The 17,579-nt window shown below is 38.4% G+C and overlaps 1 protein-coding gene across 2 annotated transcripts in view; it reads right to left on the reverse strand.

The window, feature by feature from the left end:
* The window catches only part of GPR158 (G protein-coupled receptor 158), a 192,828-nt gene that overhangs the window by 9,697 nt on the left and 165,552 nt on the right, over positions 1-17,579 (reverse strand). For both annotated transcript variants that reach the window (XM_088160375.1, XM_014882219.2), the window contains exons 7-8: positions 14,086-14,324; positions 2,817-2,955 (exon numbers count right to left, since the gene is read on the reverse strand). In XM_088160375.1, the coding sequence (XP_088016501.1) occupies positions 2,817-2,955; positions 14,086-14,324 (378 nt within the window). The remainder of the gene's footprint in view (positions 1-2,816; positions 2,956-14,085; positions 14,325-17,579) is intronic.

Consider the following 17,579-nt stretch of genomic DNA (forward strand, 5'->3'; position numbering starts at 1 on the left):
ACAGGTGGTTAATAGGGAGTCATTTGAAAGATGGCCAGACTTCACAGGTAATTGATGGACCTTTGAGGGAGCAGGACTTGCAAGGTCAGTGGCACTGATGTAACCATATCAGCAACAGCACATAAGATAGTGATTACCTAGCTAATGGCATCACAAATGCCAAATTTGAGTTCAGATGTAACAAAACTGTGACCAATAGGAAAAAAAAATGAAGATGAGTTGTTTATTTTGGGAGAAGACAAGGACTGGGACAGATAGGGGATAAGGTAGGTGAGGGAAAAACAAGCATGGAAAGAAGGGGGGGATAAATTGGCTAGTGACATGTAAGCAAGTTGTCACTGAACTCTGCACCTGACGTATCTCCCATCTTCTCATTAAATCCTTCTTATATGTGATACCACTCTCTCCATGGTGCATGTGTGATGAACAAACCTCAGGCAGCACATAGGTGACACCTAAAGTGTCATGCAGGCCCAGCTGCAGAGGACAACAGGAGCAGGCTGTGTGTGTTGGACCTGCAGTGGCCCCCGTGGCCAGCCAGGTGCTGTGTGACTGCCCTGAGTGGATTTACTCAATCTGCAATGGAACCAGCAGCAGCCAGATCCATCAGACAGAGGGGACAAAGCACCCACATCCTGATGGCCACTGGATTTGGTTAACTCTTAACAGATCCAATCCTCAGATTTTGTGAAGGCTGTTTTGCTTGCTTTATGCTCGAGACCTTGACTGATTGAGGTACCCATGCCATACCATGCTTCAATGCAAAACCCCATTTGTAGTAGCCATTAGCCCTAGCAAAGGTAAGATTTCTACTTTAATGAGATTATTTCCATATACATTTTAGGTTTCTCAGTAATAGAAGAGAAAGAGAAATGCAGGAATTTAATACTATGCTGATCTGAAGATAATCTAGAATCCCCTCTTTCTGAAATGGGAATACTTTCAATGGAAAACAAAATGCAAACAGTTCAAGGTTTTTTTATTTAGTGTTCATATCAATCTTCTATGAGCTTTAGGAGTTTTCAAACTGGATGGCTGCCTTGTAGGTGTCCTTCAAGGCTCCAGTACTTTCAACTTCATGACAATTCAGGTATGTCATATAAATCTAAGTTTTACATTTCTGCCCTTTCAGTTGCATCCAGAACTTGGCATGGAAGATGGAAGCAAAAAAAAAAAAAAAAAAAAAAAAGATAAGGAAATGGATTAAGAGTTGTGCATGCAGAAATGGACATAATCTCAGGAGGGATCATGTACATTTTTTTCAATCTTATCTATAAACACTACACAATGTATCTTCAACAAGCATATATTAGAGAGAGGGGCAAGAATCAATACAAAATGTACATTAAAAAAAAAAAAAAAAGAAAAGAAGGAAGAATAGGATCAGCAGACCTTAGGCTGCAGGCACAGCATTATCAATAAGACAAACAGAAAGACTTAATCCCCTTCTGTCTCCTTCATTCCTTCATAAGGCATGTATTAAAATGCCACATTTTTCCCTTTCCCCCTCTCTTTCATCCAAGGTTACTTGCCTCCTGTTCTATTGTTAAGAGAAACTTGCAGCCCAAAAAATAGCTCTGAACTGCATCTTCTAACATGGCTCAACACACAGTTTAGGAATACAAATTAATGGGGGAAAAATTGATTGAGAAGAAGTCATATTGGTTATAATAAACTCAAAAGTATTGTAAGTGAATTTTACATCTATCAAGAATTAAAAGAAAAATGCTTTCATCAAATAAAGATTTTAAACAATAACTTTGCAGATGTTTGTGTTAGGGAGTATAGATTTTGAGTGTATGTTGGTGTTGAGATACAGGGTTAGGTGAAGGAAAAAAATGGCATGCCTGAAAAATGCAGTGATCTGTAAAACAATGATAAGAGAAAAGAGCAGCAGGAAGAAACAGAAATGAAGGATTTGCTTTGCTGATGTTTACTCAGAAAAAAACACAAAAGCAAAAATCAAGAAGACAAGGAGCAATGTTAGTGCAAAGACAGACCAAGGAACAGAGAAGAGTATTTGAAGACTATCAGTGAAGCAATGTAAAAAAAAGAAAAAAAATCTTAGTAGATAAAGTCTGTTAGGAGGCAAAAGAAGGTGTGAGAATGTCAGAAGAAAGTCTTTACAGGATGAGATGAAACTCATGTTAACTTGCTCTTTTGTGTTTTCTAGGACCAATTCATTTTTGCAGAGTACTCTGTAGGAAAGCCAGATTCAGTAAATTTTAATGTAGCTCTAGCAAAGACCCTTATTTATTTGTTACTACCCAAATAATATAAAATAATGAAATCTAGAACTCATTATAGATTTTAGAAGAAACATGGGCTTTATATTACTGATACAGCATCATATGCATAACAATATTTTTATGTCAGCATATAAAACACTATGCTTCATGCCCAAACCAGTACAATAATCTTAACATACAGCTGCAGCTCACCAATCTGTTACACACCAGCAAAAGTTCATACAAACCAACATTCTTACCTGCTGTTTTTCTAGGGATACAAAACAGTGAGGGATATGTAGATGACTGAAGACAGACAGTTGTTTTTCTATACCTAATTTATCATATATACTGAGCTCTGATCCAAGAAAATATCACCTAACTATAGTAAAAAACCCCACCTAATTATAAAATTTCATATTCTTGAATGCCATAGGAACAGTTTTAATTTTAGTAAGCACTTAATTTATGGAAGCAAATACTTATAAGACCTTTCATTATCCATCCTATCCCATTTACCCATTCTAAGTTGCACCATATGAAACCTGAAAGATAAATGGTTAATTACTAGATCTACAGATCACTTGCCTAATTGTATGGAATATAGCAGAGATAATGAGCTCATTGTGAACTGCAACAGCCATATAACGTGGCTCATGAAATGCTGATGGGACTGTCCGCACTGCATAGCAGAGATAAACACCCCACAAGAGGAATAAAAATTCAGCTGTGAGAAGAACAGAAAGAAATAATTTGCAATTAGTTTTATAGATGGAAGGAAATTTGAAGCACTACAGAATCTTCTGTATGTGTGAGTATCTATGCAAAAACAATACACATGTATATAAGTACACACATAGGCATTCAAACTCTTTTGGATATTGTCACTGTACATGATATATTTAGTTTTAATTTTACTCATATTTTTCCAAATCAGGAACCTTTGCATTCATGGTATTTCCAATTTTTAATTGACAAGCTTTCAGACAATGTCTAAAAATGTCTTGCTTGCTTTTATAATCAGTGCTACAGAAGTCTGACACCACTCTAAATAACAAGTATTTTTAACTGTACCTCTGGTTCTTGTTACAGAGGCAGATATAGTGCTACTACCAGAATGTATGCTTTTTAAGACAACACTTTCATTTCAAAGGTTTATAACTTAGATAAAACAATGTATTTCGTGTTTAAAAAATTCCTCTGTTCATGGTAGTTAATTCTGCTGGCACCCATAATATGATGAGTCACTTCTGAGGGTCTAATGCACTTAAAACAAATGATGTGTTTCTGCTAGGATAAAAATGAGTAAAGGAAGAAAGGAGGAAAAGTAGGGTGTCTGGATCAGTTATACAGTTATATATAACTCTATGTAACTGTATCAGTTATATAGTTAGACTATTCAGTTAGAGATAGCTCATCTGCACCCAGCAGTATGCTGACTTCAGCTCCCAGTGGACAGCCTGATGTGACATCATTTTGATCTTGATATGAATGATTTCCTAACTACCTTGAAAAACTCCCAGAAAAAAGCCCCTACAGGTCTGTCAGGTAGCTATGAATAGAGCTGCTGCCAGTCCCTCTTGCCTTGCAGTCTGGGCTGACAATGGCTGGAAGTGTTTGAGTGTCACCCAGCAGTGTTCAGTCCCATGTTAGATCCCTGCAATGCCAGCATTGCTCCAGACCAGCTTCAGAAACTGTGATCCCATTGTTATTCATACTCTGCTTATGTCTTGTTGAATTTTTGTAATAAAAATTACTATTAAATGCAATATAATAGAAAATTAATTCTTTTTCAGACTTATTTTTGCCAATATCTTTTCTATACTGTAACTAAACCTGGAGATCAGTGACATGACCCTGTGGAAGTGATTAGCAAATAACTACTGGCCTGGTTTCAGTATTGACACAAATGCTTGTGAACCTCACCATTAACAACAGACTAAAATACAAAATCAGCACTGGATATCTCATTAGAATAGGTCCTCCAGTTCCTCCACTTTTAGCAGTTCATGACTGCTGCAACTTACCTATAATATATTGCTATACCATTTCTGAAACTTCTAATTATGCCATTAATTCCAGCTCAAATCAATAAGAGAGAAGTCTGGATAAAATGAATTCAGTTACATAGATCTCTCTGTGCTATGACAAGAGTTCAGTTTGAACTCTGAACAACACTTTGCACATTTCTTAATGAAAAATACATGTCCTGTCTCCAAGATCATAACTTTTACTAGAACACATCCTTCATGGACCCAGCCTTACCAGTTACATAAACCCAAACATCTGAAGGGGCATAATCATACTGCTGGTTTTCTGTTCTTCCTCACCAAATGCTAACAATAAACTTTTTGATTTTTTGACTAAGTAATAGAATGATTTGAGGCCTGAGTGTCAAAATGAAAAAAAATCTTGGTATGAATCTTCTGAGACTGTGTGTCCCAGCCTGGTTTTGAGCTCAACAAAAGCACACATGTAGGTATGTTTTTCCCAAATTACTCACACATTTGGGCAAACTGGCTGCTACTTTCTTTTAATTTATAGAAAGTTAGCTATGCTATAAATGAAGTCTATCATTCTTGTTTCCTAAAAACTCCTGCACAGAATGACTTACCAAGCCATCTTGATCCTGAAGCCTTGCCTGACCAAGTGGAATACAAATTTGGCTTCAAGGAATTAAGAATAAAGGTTTTTTACAAATCTTAGCAGTTTGGGTCTTTTTTTTTCTTTCAGTAGTTGTGTCACATATGCAGAATCATGGCACTGAAATATATTGCTCTTCAAATGACTGTAATTCATTGCTTTAGTTGTTCCATAATGATTTTGAAGAAATTGAAAAGCAGAAAATTGTTAGAATTAGGCTGCTAAAGCCAGATCACTGTACCTTACTGTCCTGTCTTCTATGGAAATCCTTCATACTAACACTGTTCAGCAGGGCTCCTCTAACATGCCAGACAATGCCTATTTCCTCACGTTTTGACTTTCATCCAAACTTCCCCTGCTCCTCCACGTGAACAGCAGAACTGAATAGATGAGCTAATTGTGAAACAACAGGCACATTCCAAAAAACTACCCATGGTCTGTTCTTCCTCTTTCTCAGCTGAAGCAAGAAGAGCCCCAAGTTTCTTTCTGACTTAAAAGATCAGTTACGAGTGCTAATAGAGGCTGAGATTTTCAAAAGGTTTGGCTTTCAAAGAAATAAAAACCCCCATGTACAATTTCATGTGCTGAAGGTATTCTTACTTGAACTAAAGAGTGAGGGCCAAATTTTGATTACTTATAGAAGAAAAAATAAAGTAAAATTTTGAACTAGTGGGTTTTGGGTTTTTGGGTTTTTTTTGTTTGTTTGTTTTTTGGGTTTTTTGTTTTTTGTTGGTTTTTTGTGGTTTTTTTTGTTTGTTTTTTTTGTTTGGGTTTTTTTTTTTTTTTTGCATACAGAGCAAATGAAAATGGAAAAAAACATACTTCCATAAAAAAACAAAACAAACAAAAAAAACCCAAAACCAAACCAAAACAAAAAAACCCTCATAACCCAAAGATTCTAATTAGCTGGGCTAAGTAGGAATGCAGGTAGCATCTGATCTCCAGATCTGATTGATTTTGAAAATTTCAGTTTTCAGTTTCACAATCATAGTTACAAGGAGTTCTTAAGACAAGAGGCAATTTCAAAGTATTAATACACTGCAGCATAACAGTAGTTTGTACCATTCAGTGCATAATGCTTTTAGAAAAGCTTTACACTTAGAGCAGAGTTGGCATTCCTGTCTGCAGATAATAATTACTGTGACATCTGCTATGGAACACAAATACAGAAGAGCTCTTAAAACATAAGGTAAAATAACAGAGTTCCTTTACTTGCTAAGTCAAACATTACAATAATTTCATCAGCAATGACAAAACAAAACAGACTAATAGAAAACCAATTTATTATCTAAACCACTAATTAAACAGTTTAAATGTATCATGTAGAAGCTGTGTTTGGAGGGGAAGTCAAGTTCCTACAATTAGCTACAGATTGTTAGTGCAATTTGCAACAAAAATCTGAAGGTGCTATAAATATTTACTGCGCTGTTTTCCTAAATGGCCTTTTTACTTTCTCAATATAAAGGTAATATATTAACGCATTTTTTATTCCAGTGAATAACAAAGATATAACTAACAATAGACTGGTAGATAGATAAATAGCTAGCTAGCTAGATAATTGAGAACATCTGGCCACCATGCAGCAAGGTTCTAGTGTACAATTAATCTCTGATTAGGTTGTTTATGGGACACTAATGACTGCTTTGCACCAAATACATTTAATGGTCAAAATCTGTGAAATGTGATATGAAATTTCTATTTGGCTTGCTGAATAATTTCCCACTAAAAATCTGGTGTAGAAAAGTGACTTTCTGACCACTAAAGTAGCATCTTAGCATACTGCACCTGTAAAGAGCAAATTCAAAGCTCAAAAGACATGACCTTATTCCTATGATTTAGCACAAGGCTTATAAATTATCCCGTTTTACATATTAAGCAGAAAACCAAAAAAACCTTCCTTTCCCCTTCTGAAAATTATGGAAATTCCTAGGAGAGAGAGCTGCCAACTTTTCTTTGGACAGAAAATGCAGAGTCAAAACAAAAAAAAACATAAAAGAGCTCTGAAAAAAACTTTGCAGTAGTTATTCTATAATTGTCCAAAACAGGCATTCAGATTTGGGGAGAAAATCTCTGATAGATAAGAGGTTAAGAAAAGGCACAGTTGCTTTAATGGCATAAATGGATGCAGATATGAATGGAAGGTAGGAGATGAAAATGTAAAGTGACCTCAATATGTCATGTGCACAAATGAATTAGTCTTTAAATATCTCTCTTTCTTAGTCACTGCCTACTTCTTATCCACAGAACCTTTTATCTGGTCTTTGCATTATCTGATCAACCTGCTTAGCATATTCATTGGTGTTTAAAAATCAGGATTCTTCCTTGTCTTCATGATGCTGATTATGTTTTTAGAAAATGAAGCAATTTGGAGTACTTGGCTTGATCATCCAATACACTGGCCAGACTCCCCTGATGCCACTGGCCTGTTACAATGAAGAGTGTGCCATGTCTGCTCCCTTGAGATCTTTTTAGGCCACTGCTTATATTCTGCATCTTCTGATAACAGAGGACAATGGTATATATCCACAGTTTGTGGTATGTATCTGCTTTATAGAAAAGGATGGACTCAGGGTTGTTATTACTGACTTGATCAAACTTCCTCAAAAGATCTGGGTTAATACATTTTCTAGGCTTTGCTAAACATGCAGTGGTCCGTGTTGCTCTGAGCAGAAGGAAATCCCCATCACTGCTTTACTCCTGCTATGCAGATGTCTGTACTTTACCTAATCAAGGCTCCCTAATGAAGAAAGCTCTGCAATTTGTTGCAAATGACATTTGGATGTCTAGTGAATGACGGGAAAGACTGCAAGGGAGGAAAGTGGTCTATCACACATGCACAACTGACTTCTAAGGCTCCTATCAATACGAAAAAAATCCCATTTGAGGTCCCCATTCAATCCAAACTTTACAGAGGTGATCATTTTTTGCAGAAGTGGGAGCATTTTTCTTGCTATTTGGGTGCCAAATACACATTTTTGCTGTGATTTGCAGCAAAAATAAGCACGGAGGACTGTATTTGCATCCAGTGAGACCATACAAATGTTGCAAATATATTTGACTAAGTTCTGTAACTGAGCCAAAGGCATTGCAACATGGACAACCATATTAAATGGACAATATAACCCTAATCTCACTGTGCCTCAGCTCTGCCTGTGTAAAATGGAGATAATGCCACCCTGCCATGGCAGGACAACAATGGAAACAAATTTACCCATGTTTGTGAAGAGCTTAAGCCCTAAACTGTGGGTTTCCATCCTGCCATGGTCAGGAGAGGAAAGTGAATTATTTCAGACTGTCCTGATTGCTTCTCAGCCCTCCTACCCTGGCAGAAATACTTTTCTTTCTTTTCTTCATGCTAGCCCCTTGAAGATGCTGTGAAGATGCTCCCTGGAGCCAGGACACCCATTCCTGTGCTTGCTTGCACTCTGCTGTCTAGAAGCTACTTGCAAAAAGAAGACAGCTCTGAAAGATTAAAGCCCATTTTCATGGCTCTGTATGAAGCTTTATGTCTGACTGCACTTACTTGTTTAAAAAGCACCACCACAGGCCAAAACCAGGCCACTGCTCCCCAGGGATGGTGACATTAAAGCTGTGACTTAGCTAAGTTCAGTTGGTATTCTGAACTCTACACTGTTGGTAAAATAGTACTGCTCCAACAATTATATCATTTTCCCCCAGGTTTTAAACTCTAATTACTGATTACCACTCTACTTACATCCATAACGCAGCTACGACAACTCATCTATTTCTCTACCACACTTCACTACATTTTAAATCCCATTTACTGAAATGAAGTGAGCTATGGATCTGGAAGTGCAGCTCTTCCATCCGTTCATTCACTCAGGGTGCCAGCTGGAGCTGAGCATGCACCATTTTAAAACTGGAAAAAAATTGTGTCCTCGATTGCTCCTGTGTTGCCAGCCAACGCAATCGCTTTCTGCATCGCTGTGTCCAATCTCCCACCTGGAGAGCTGCACCATGTCAGAGGAGAAGCTTTTTTCTTCAACTGAAAGGATTTTCATATATTTCAATGAACTATGATTACAAGTCTTTAGTGTTGACTTATTCCTAGCAAATTATAAATTACCAGAGGTTTATCTGTCTCTCCCACCATATCTCAGCATCATTTTAATTAGCTATGCACAGCAATAAAGACAGCTATTTGTGGTGAAAGAATTGATGGTGCCAGATTCAGACTTTTTTTCCTTCCAGAACTTCCATGGCCTGTGGCTGTGAAGGCTGAGCAAGAAAAGTGGGGTCTTTGGGCTGATGGGAGGCACAGCATACTCTGTTCCCCCTACTGTCACAAGACTTGCAGGTCTACTCAGAGTGATGCAAGGGACATGCAGACCATACTCTGTGGGTCCCATGGCTTCACAGTGTCCTAGAGATGGCTTTTGCTGGCAGTGGAGACATATCCACTGACTTGAGTGTAGCAACAGACCTAGGAGTCTCACTGCACTAAACACATGCCAGGAGGAGCTTCTCTCTTTTCTGCACTTCTTTTAGCCCTTATACTCAAGAATTTTCTTAATTCCTCTAGACAGATGTGCTGTCCTGCCTCATGACTTCCATAGCTCACTGTTGCTATTCAAGTCAGCTGGACACTCTTGTCTCCATGTGCTCCATCATCTTCACTTCTGTGTGGATGAAAGGGAGAGAACAGGATCAGCTGAAAACTGGCTGAGTGTGGGGCCTCTTCTCTCACATCTTTAAGATGATGCAAGCAAATGCCAATGACATCCAAAGTACCTAAAGTGCTGGAAAGATTTGGAGCATTACTGGTAGTGGACTCCAAAAAGAGTGGCAGAAAGACAAGAGGAAGTCAGAACACCTTCCAGCCTCTCCCAAACCACAGGGGACCCAGAGAAGCAACTAAATATGGCATTCACCAATACATAAACATGTGGCCCAGGCAACACAAACATGGTTTCCTGAGCAGAAATATTTAGTAGAAATCATGTCTAAGTAAAGGATATGGGATTTCACTCATCATGTAACAGGTAACAAGGAAAGGCAAAGTTACTGCAGGGGGCAATGTAACTCAAACTGCTAAGCCTGGGGGGTGTCCAGCAGCACTCCCTGTCTTTGGTGCTGTCACTCATATTCGTCCAGATTTACCTTATCCCAGAGATGAGTGACATTAAACTGCACACAGTGCTGGTGATGTGGGCTGTGGAAGGACTGCTGAAGAGGTGTAGAGGGTGGCAGGAGGAGTGGTTTACAAACTATAGAAAAGAGACAGAGCCGAAGGTACTTGGTAAAACACTCTTTTCCTATTCCTGCTGCAAACATTTTATACACCCCTGGCCTTATCACTTAGAATAAGCTTTTCACAAGTGATCACTATTTTTACATAATGCAGTTTTTTGAGTATCTAATGTGAGAAATGAAGCTGCATCTACACCAGTGCTGAATTCTAAGCATCTCCTGGTTGTGCTTTCCATAGAAGAGGCTATAAACAGTACTCTGAAAAATCAGTCACTCAATGTCTCAAGACAGACACTGAAAATTTTGGCTTTGATCTTTGTACATTGATGCTAAGGGGAACATGTTTTAAAACGCCCCTTTGAAAATGAACAGTTCTTTATTCATTGTGTGCTCTGAACAACACACCCCAAATATGGCATAGGGCCACATCAAATGGGGATAACAAAAAGAAATAATAATCACTCATCACTGAATGCAGCAGAGAGCCTGTAGAAAATTTAATAAAAGGGCCTCATAAGCATGTATTACAATGTCCTAGCTCAAAACTGTACAAGCAGTCTTGACGCCCAGTTTGTCAGAGCCTGTCCTGGCACCTCATGCCCTCTTTAGATGCAAAGATTATATATATTAAATACCAACAAATGAACAGGGGGAGGGAGTTCTTCTGGGAACAGTCCGAAAATACTCACTTTGTTCCTTTTCCTGGCTGAGAGCATGCAATAATTATGAGGAAGTTTCATATTTGAAGCCCTCCTGATGCCCAAGACCCAAAACATGACCTATGGATGTGTGGACCATGGCAGTAGCTCAGCATAGTGGAGCAGCACTGTTCCTGCCAGCCAGAAATCAAACAGCTGCAGGGGAAAAATATCTCTCTGTGCTTAGTTAATACCTGTTATTCACTTCTGGTCTAAATAAAAACTGAAAAACACACAGAGAATGCATGGGGGATTTTTAAAAACTTCCCTATCCATTTGGGGTGGAACTGGCCCTGTTGAAGTCACGAACATTCACCTGTCAACATCCACCTCTGCTTCTTGTTTGTGCTTGTGCATGCATGTTTATCTCTCTGCCTGCCTTTGTCTCCTCCCTGGGGCTTTGTTCATTAAACTTATTATATTGTCTCTTTTTCCAGTTTCTGGGAAGCTCTTTTAAATCCTGTGCCAGCACCCATTACACTTATAGGATGTTTTCCCCTCAGGATAAAGAACAATAGTTTGATTTGTAACACTGCAAGCCCTTAGGTACCAGAAGTTTATCACTTGGAGTTGTTTTCTAAGTCAAAATCTGATGGTGACAGGTAGAGGTGTAGAATATATTCAGGCCATAGGAAAAAGGTTTTGTGGGTGAGTATTTTCTTCTTCTGAGAAAGGCCTCAGGTCTTTCTCTGCAATCTCAGACTGTCAAACATGCCATGGCTTTTCAATGAGACAGATGCCCCGACCTTGAAAGGGATGGAGAAACTAACACAAAGAAATAAAAGAATAAGGCAAGTAACAAATAAGCTACCCACAAGCATCCAGCCCTAAGGAAAATACACACTAACTTACAAACTCGAAGGAAAATATACAGTAACTTACATTACATTATGTAGATAAAATAAGATTTACTGAATGCTAATTTTTCTCATCAGCATATCACAGAGTACAGAGGCAATGCTAGAAATGGTGATAACTGTTGTGTATAAGTCCCTATGTCTCTCACAGAGACCATCCTCTTAAACTTAATGGAAATGTAAATATAAAACATTCACTGCAATAAAAGTCTCCAGAGACAGAGTCTAAGTAGTGTCATTAGTATGGAAAATGCTTCATAAATCCCAATTCCAATAATCTCTGGTAGCATAAAGGATTCATCTCATTATGACTTTCTAGCAGAGCCTTGTTAATTCTCACTTCACTAATCTGTGACCTTGAAAATTCCCTGTCTGCATTTCAGTGAAGTGTTGACAGCCGAGTGAAATGGGGAAGTATTCCAGCAAGGGCTACAAGTGACAGAATATATCACAAAACACTCACTAGATTTATATAAAATACTGTGACTGACTAAATTAAACAAAATAACAAGTCTTAAATACATTACCATTCACCATTTTTATTTTAGCATTTGAAATCAGATAGCAGAATCGATCAATTAATTTTTTGCATATTATATTTTGCAAGGCTGCTGCCATAGGAATAAAAGTAATTCTGTGTTAAGGACATTACTTCTCATGTATTTCTGAGATGAAGTATCTAAATTTGGGACTAGGTCCTATTGTAAGTTTTGTATTGTAAGTATTGTAAGTTTTTCAGGCCACTATTGGCAATAAAAATCTTGAAGTCACATGCATGCACACATACACACATATAAATATGTATATAGACTACATTATGTTACTACAGTCTTGTATGTGTACATCTCCTGGTACCACTAATATGACTGCTTAGTTTACTGAAGAGTTGCATAATTCTGCTTATGAGGTAATGTGGGTAAAAAGACAAAATGACTGAACACAAGAAATTCTGCCCAATTTTCCAGGCTCAAGAGCTCACTTTGGTTCTACTACCCCTAAGTGTATTTGGAAAAACATTAAAAACTCTTCTAAATGTAAACACACCTTTAAAAAAAATCCTTACTTTTTTCAAAACTAGGCAGGACATCAACTTACGTAATTTCTTGCCAAAAGATACAATTGATCATAATTGAGTATTAAGATCTGAATTGTTAATCACTACACCATCAGAATTATAAAACCCAGAGACTAAAAACATTTGTTGCCATTATGCAAAAACCATCACTATCAAAATATTAATAAAACTACACTGTCAAATGCACCAAAATGTTGATCCAAAATGGGTTAGTGCAGATGACATCATCAAGTGTTTCACATTTAATTATTTTTCGCTAATTTTACAACATCTCTGGCAATACTGCTATTCCATTATTGCAAAGTATGCCCTCCAAAATGATCCAAATTGAGATGCATTTCAAAACATGCTCCTTTCTACTCCTTTCTGCATGGTTTACCAGTGAGCATATTGACAGATGGGGTCTCCTGTGCCTGACTGCCTCTGAGATCTTACAGAAAGGAGAGAAAAGCAGAGCACAGGGGCACCTTGGAGCCATGCAAGATCCTCAGTGAAGCTGGCAGCAGTGTTTTGTCAAACACTGACTTTCTGTATGCCAGTCTCAGAGAAAACACTTCTGTCCATCTCATTTGCACTCTCATGTGGAGAAGCCACCACTACCTCTCCCTAATCCTCAGTAGCAGAGCTCTGTCAGTGGGATGTCCACGGGAGAAGCAGGGAAAGGGCAGAAAAGTAGGAATTTATTTCAGATTTCAAAACACTGAAGTATTTGAGACAGCAGGTGGCTAGCCTGGGCTGTACAAGAAACACTGGCTCTAGGTGGAAGCACTGCATGGGAGAAAGCATTACTTGCTCTGCTTTGTTTGACTTCTGCAGTGCCATTTTTAGCTCCTGCCTATTCCATGCACTGAAAGCACATCTAACAAATACATCAAGTTGGTGCATTTGAGGTTCACTTCCTACTCTCTGTACTTTGGTACCGATTGATACCAATTTCTGTAAGGTTATGAATGAGTGGCAATGGAAGTTCTTTCCCTCCTCACACAAGAACTCTGCCCAGTTCTGTGGTGCAAAATCAAACAGCCTCATTAAACTAGTCACAATTTCTCACTTCAATAGTAGAAGAACCATTGAAGACCTTCAACAGTAGAAGAGCTACTTCTTACTTCTGCCTTCAAAGATGAAATGTCTTGAGCACCCATCACTTTGTTACTACAATCCAAGTTACAAACCTTTGAAAGCCATAGAAGTGTCAGCATATTTTGTTTTACTTCTCAGCCCATTTAAAAAACATATATTGATGATATTTTGCTGTCGTAGTTCTCACATATTAGGCAGTCTGACAAAACTTTAAGATATTCTAAAAGAAGGAAAATTAAAAGGCAACCGAGCTTTATTTTAGAAAATAAAGATAAGCTAGAAAATTAACATACCAACAGCCATCATGTAATCCCAGCGGTCTATGAGGCACATATTGAAGATCAGATGGTCAGATGTTTGCCCTTGACCAATGAGTGGAATGTTTCTCTCCAAATTTTGGGTTATAGCAGAAGTCCAGCCAATGAGAAACCAAAAGACTACCAGAAGAATAACAGACAGCATCCTCATCACTCTCCCACCTGTCATATATGGAATACGCTGAGCCGTGCGGGACAGGAATACCTTCAAAACCCTGAAAAATTCAGACAGTGCAGAATTAAAAAGAGCAGTAATAGTGTCCCAGGAATTAGACTTTCATTTTATTTCAGCACCAGATTATTTAAAAAACAAATCAACAGTCTTTTCTCTGACGGTATGTACAAGAACGAAGTCTGGAACATTATTACTTTCATATTAATCATGTTTAAATGGAACTGATTGCTGCTCAGAGAGTGTTATATAGCAATAATAGAAAATATTAGCTATGCTTATGTTAGAGACATGCATCTACAGACTGCCTTGTCAAGCTGTTTTGTACATTCCATCTCCCAGTGGAAGACTTCTGTCTTTGAAAGATGAAAGGTCATTTTCATAAATCAGCAACCATGTATGTGAGATTTTATTCTGTTTTGATGCTGTCTGCTCATCCCCAATCCTCCAATTTCCAGAGAACAAATTAACACTTCTTAGATATTTTTCCCACTGAGTTTGATGCTGCTAAGACAATAACCTACTCATCATAGAAATAACTGTGGAAGGCATTTTGCTAATTAAATGGGGTTTGATTTGTTCAGAGGCAACAACATGTTTTTTCAGCTAGGACAGAACTATCGTAAGAAAAGCCACACCACATGTCAAGCACTTATACCACATAACAGCTACTGAACGTGTAATACTCACTTTAAAAATAATTGCACCTATTATTAGGATAAATTTACTCCCACCAAGAACTGCTCAAGGAAATAGCACCTGCATTTTCTATCCATCACCACCTGCTAATGCAGAAAAATATTCTCCTAGGACCATGAGAACAACCAAAATGTGAGGAAATCCCCTTGGGAGGAAGGAGTAGTTTGTTTCTTCATGTAGCACAAAATATCTCTCTGTGCTGCCTGCACCACGGGATCTGCCAGAAGCATCTTCTGGGAACACTGCAGTGCTCCTGCCTTGGCCCTGCTAAGCTAACAAATATGAGCACTGAGGAAAGGCTATCATGGAAGTTTTTATGTACCCAGACCATTAGAAGCAGATGAGCTGAAGTTTAAAGGCTGTTTTAGACACTGGGGTGAGGAGTCTTTCAAAGTGAAGAGTTCAACTGTTTCAGTGATTTTGTCCTCAAAACCACAGCGGCTCCTGACTCCTGAGTATGAGCATATCCAGTCTTGATATCCACGAAGAGACAAATAATCACTGAGGTTTTGGGATCATAATTATTTTTTTTTCCTAAAGCTGATTTTTAAATGCCCTTGTCAGCTCTTAAGTTATTTCAGTGTACCAAGCATCAAGCCACCACCCAAGACATTCTACAATCAGGCCTTCCTTTTCAGCAATACAAAATCACACTTCAGATTAAAATTTATGCTTGTATTTGTCTGAGAGAAGGCAGAAGCAACCAGTGTTGCCTCTCAAAAAACTAATAGAGCAGAGTCTTTAAAGGCAGAAGCACAAAAGGTTTTCTGCATCCATAACAATGAATCAGCATTTGACTACAAACACAGCCTTCACAGTGTGCATTAGGTGAAGCCAGAGATCTGAATATGTTCAACATTATTCAGCTGTTTCCCTCCCAACAGTCACTCCACAGGGAGTCACAGTTTTTGATCTTTCCATGTTTGATAGATGTTCTGCTCTCCCTTTACAGACGCTAAGTGCCTTATGTTGGAAGCAGACTCCCAAAGATTTCATCCAGGAGAGACAGAAAACTGCACAGAGGCCAGGCAGGCCACTTCCCCCTGCCCTGCTCAGCCACAGCACTACTGTTCCAGGGCAGTAATGGTTAACCCTCGTTTTCTAAACACTCAATTCCTGATTTTTATCTAAAATCAGGAAACAAAGGCTTCCCTTTTCCCTGTTGTGAATTCTGGTCAACAGTTAGCTTCTCTGAAGGGAAGAAAAATGTATTCTTTTTGTAATGAGTTGGAAAATTTCACAGTTATAGTTTGTCATTTGAGAAAAATCTCATCATACATTTTTATGAATGTTTAATTATTAGAGAAATCACACAAACCAGCTGAGAACTATTAGAAACTTTTTGTATTTTGGCTCCAAAGTAAATTTTTGATGATTCTGCTGAAAGTCAACATGTGAGCCTATTTTGGGCATAATAAGACAGAATCCATTAGATTTTTTTCATTACTAGTTCATTAACTGCTGCCTGTGAGACAGCTTTCTAAGGGGGAGGTGTGGGCTGATGTTATATTTACCTGAGCACAGTGAAACAAATAATATTTTGAAATACAGCTGTCAAACCCCCTCCAATTTGGATCAAATAGCATTTCTTTTCTTTCCCTCTTTTCCACAAAAATAAGCATCCTCCACCACTATCATTTCTCCCTTGGACTCGTAGGCTTTCATGTAAGCCAACCTTTACACTTCTTTTTTCAAACTTTCTTTTTCTGAAAAGCTGTAAAAAAGTTGGGTTAGATCAGTAATGTTGTAATCTCCTTTTCAGAGGTTCTGGTACAAAAGCAGTCAAGCAGAACACAAGCTCCCAAGCTGCAATTCCCTCATCCTCCTGCCACAATGTGAATCCAAAGCCTCGCTGCTCACCACCTCAACATTGACTTACATGCTCTGTCTGCTCTCATCTTCTATGTATTATTGAACATGTATCAAAGCAGAGACAACTGCCCAGGAGTTCCTCTCCCAAGGGCACATCTCACCAGACTGGAAGGTCATTATCTTTCCTGTACCTCTGACTCATTCTATCAAAGTTCACTGCAAAAAAGTTGAATCGCTGTAGTATGAGACCAGACTGCCTCAACAAACACATGGTGTTTGATTACTGGTACCCTCTGTCAGAAAACAGGGGAATTCTTTATTCAAATCCTTGCCCTGATTCCTGGGTAGACAATGTTCAAACCCTCCTTTTCCACACAATACAATATCTCTATATTGGGTCAAACAAGCTATTGAACAAACGAAAGAGAATTCTTTTGAATTTCGAAAAGAGAAATTTTCAAGGAGGTGTGGGCACTCATTTAAGAGCGCCAGCCTGAAAAATATTCCAGGCCAGAGCTTCTGAGTTCTGTTCCCAGCCTGATAAGCTGGTTCAGCTGAAGGCTAGGGAGAATTTTTCCCAGGATGATAACTTGATCAAAACAGAGAGGAATTTAATAACAAAGATGGAACACCTGTTGTGGTGTGTGACCAGGCCCTGGGAATGGGGTGTCTTCTCTCCGAACCAATCACCTTTCTTCTGCCCTTGGAGCTGCGAGTCGTTCTATTTAAGCAAGTTTGCTTCTAAATAAACTTGTCTCTTTCTTCCCTATCATGAAAGAAGACCATG

Source organism: Sturnus vulgaris, chromosome 1, assembly GCF_052056855.1.
Source record: "Sturnus vulgaris isolate bStuVul1 chromosome 1, bStuVul1.hap1, whole genome shotgun sequence".
Classification (NCBI taxonomy): Eukaryota; Metazoa; Chordata; class Aves; order Passeriformes; family Sturnidae; genus Sturnus; species Sturnus vulgaris.